This window comes from Blennius ocellaris (assembly GCF_963422515.1).
Source record: "Blennius ocellaris genome assembly, chromosome: 6".
NCBI lineage: Eukaryota > Metazoa > Chordata > Actinopteri > Blenniiformes > Blenniidae > Blennius > Blennius ocellaris.
The window spans coordinates 24035768-24037853 of NC_137655.1; the positions used below are offsets into that span (position 1 = coordinate 24035768).

Consider the following 2086-nt stretch of genomic DNA (forward strand, 5'->3'; position numbering starts at 1 on the left):
AAAACATTGAATCTCAATTCTGAGGCTGTTCTGTAAATAGTTTTCAAATAAACAATAAATAAAGCAACTTCTGATCAATCCATATCAATTTCAGACTTAAAATAATGTACCAATTTATGCCCCACCCATTTTCAATTGAACCACGCCCACTTCTGGTTCACTCCAAGTATGGATACAGATACAGTTAGTGGTGTACTCACTCATCCCTTGTCACTCTGCAGAAGGGGAGGAGCTATGTGACAAATAAGGAATAAATTAGTTACATGACCATGACTGTAAGGCAGAAAGGTGACAAGGCTCTGCAGCTTCTTTTCATTGAAATGATGACAACAACCTCTGAGGAAGCTGAACTCTGCTTTCCACAACTCAACTCCTCCTGCAGGGCGATCATACGTCCTCATTCAGTGTCCATGCTCATTTACTTCATCCTGTCTTTCATCTCTGTGCTCACTGTAGTTCTCAACCTGCTGGTCATCGTCTCCATCTCTCACTTCAAGTACTTCACTTCATCAACTTATGTGAAGAAAACCATCATGTTTCTGTACTCTGGACATGCTTTTGTCTACCTAACTGATGTTTGTTACTTCACACAGTGATCAGTGTGTTGCTCTCTTCTTTCTCCAGGAAGCTGCACACTCCCACCAACCTCCTCCTCCTTTCTCTGGCCGTCTCTGATTTCTTCGTTGGCCTCCTCATGGTTTTTCAGATCATCCTAATAGACGGCTGCTGGTTCCTTGGTGACCTGATGTGTGCTGTATATTTCATTTTTGACCATATTTTCACGTCTGCTTCAATAGGAACTATGGTGCTCATATCAATCGACCGCTATGTGGCCATTTGTTATCCTCTACTGTATGCCACCAATGTTACCAAGAACAGGGTGAAGGTGTGTGTTTCAGTGTGTTGGATGATTTGTGCCCTTTTTCACTGCCTGTTGTTGAAAGACAACATCAAACACCCAGCAAGGTATAATACTTGTCTTGGTGAGTGTGTCGTTATCAAAGATTATTATGCTGGGATTGCAGATGTTTTGTGCTCCTTTATTGGCCCTGTGACAGTCATTGTGATTCTGTACGTGAGAGTGTTTGTGGTAGCTATGTCTCAGGCCCGTGCTATGAGGTCTCATATTAAAGATGTCACACTTCAGGGTTCAGTCAGAGTAACTGTGAAGAAATCTGAGCTGAAAGCAGCCAGGACTCTGGGTGTTGTTGTAATTGTCTTTTTAATGTGTGTCTGTCCTTATTTCTGTGTTACCCTTAAAGGTGATGATGCGGTGGTCAGTGCTTCGTCTGCTGCTTTTGTTATGTGTTTGTTTTATGTTAATTCTTGCCTTAACCCTCTGATTTATGCCTTTTTCTACCAGTGGTTCAGAAACTGTGTCAGAGTCATAGTTACTCTCCAGATCCTGAAGCCGGGATCACGTGAGGCCAAAATACTGTAGACAGATGAGAGCAACCTTTTTTCATTACCTCACAAATGCACCAATCCTTTTTTTTCTGTCATGAAATTAAATTTGACAATGACTGGAAACAACTTGTGAGTGCATGTGTCGCCCACTTCATCTGATAGTGGAAATCATTTCCTCAATAAAAATGGATAGGACTTGGTAATGCATCTTATAATACCAGCAACTGAGGTGTTCATAATCTGACATGGTTTGGTCAACTGATCTCTTTTGTTGTGTCACTCATGTTTTGACCACATTTATTTAAATGGTAAAATGGATTTCACTTACATCGTGCCTTATAGCTGCATGAGTAAGCTCCAAAGCCCTTTATCTCATTCATGACATTAACCCATTCACACACACACCATAGAGACTGCTGCCATGTAATGCACTGTCACTCCAATAGGAGCAGTTTGGGGTTAAGTGTCTTGCCCAAGGACACTTCAGCATGCAGGCAGGTAGAGATAGGATTCAAACCTACAACCTTCCAATTGGAAGACAACCACTCTACCGCCATCTCTTGCCCATCGGTGGGAATAAATAACATGATCCATGGTTCACTCCTGAGGCCTGTACTACAACGCTGCATGATCTCTTACAGAGGTCACTTCAGAGTTAACGCTGAGCTTTGAAGGATGT

At 42.0% G+C, this 2086-nt stretch overlaps 1 protein-coding gene across 1 annotated transcript; it reads left to right on the forward strand.

The window, feature by feature from the left end:
* Positions 1–323: 323 nt before the first annotated feature.
* LOC308131733 (trace amine-associated receptor 13c-like) lies at positions 324–1441 on the forward strand (the record flags this gene model as incomplete). The annotated part of the gene is made up of 2 exons (XM_080498564.1): positions 324–496; positions 625–1441. 2 exons carry the CDS (start codon positions 324–326, stop codon positions 1439–1441), a joined length of 990 nt encoding a protein of 329 aa, XP_080354690.1.
* Between the last annotated feature and the right edge of the window lie 645 nt (positions 1442–2086).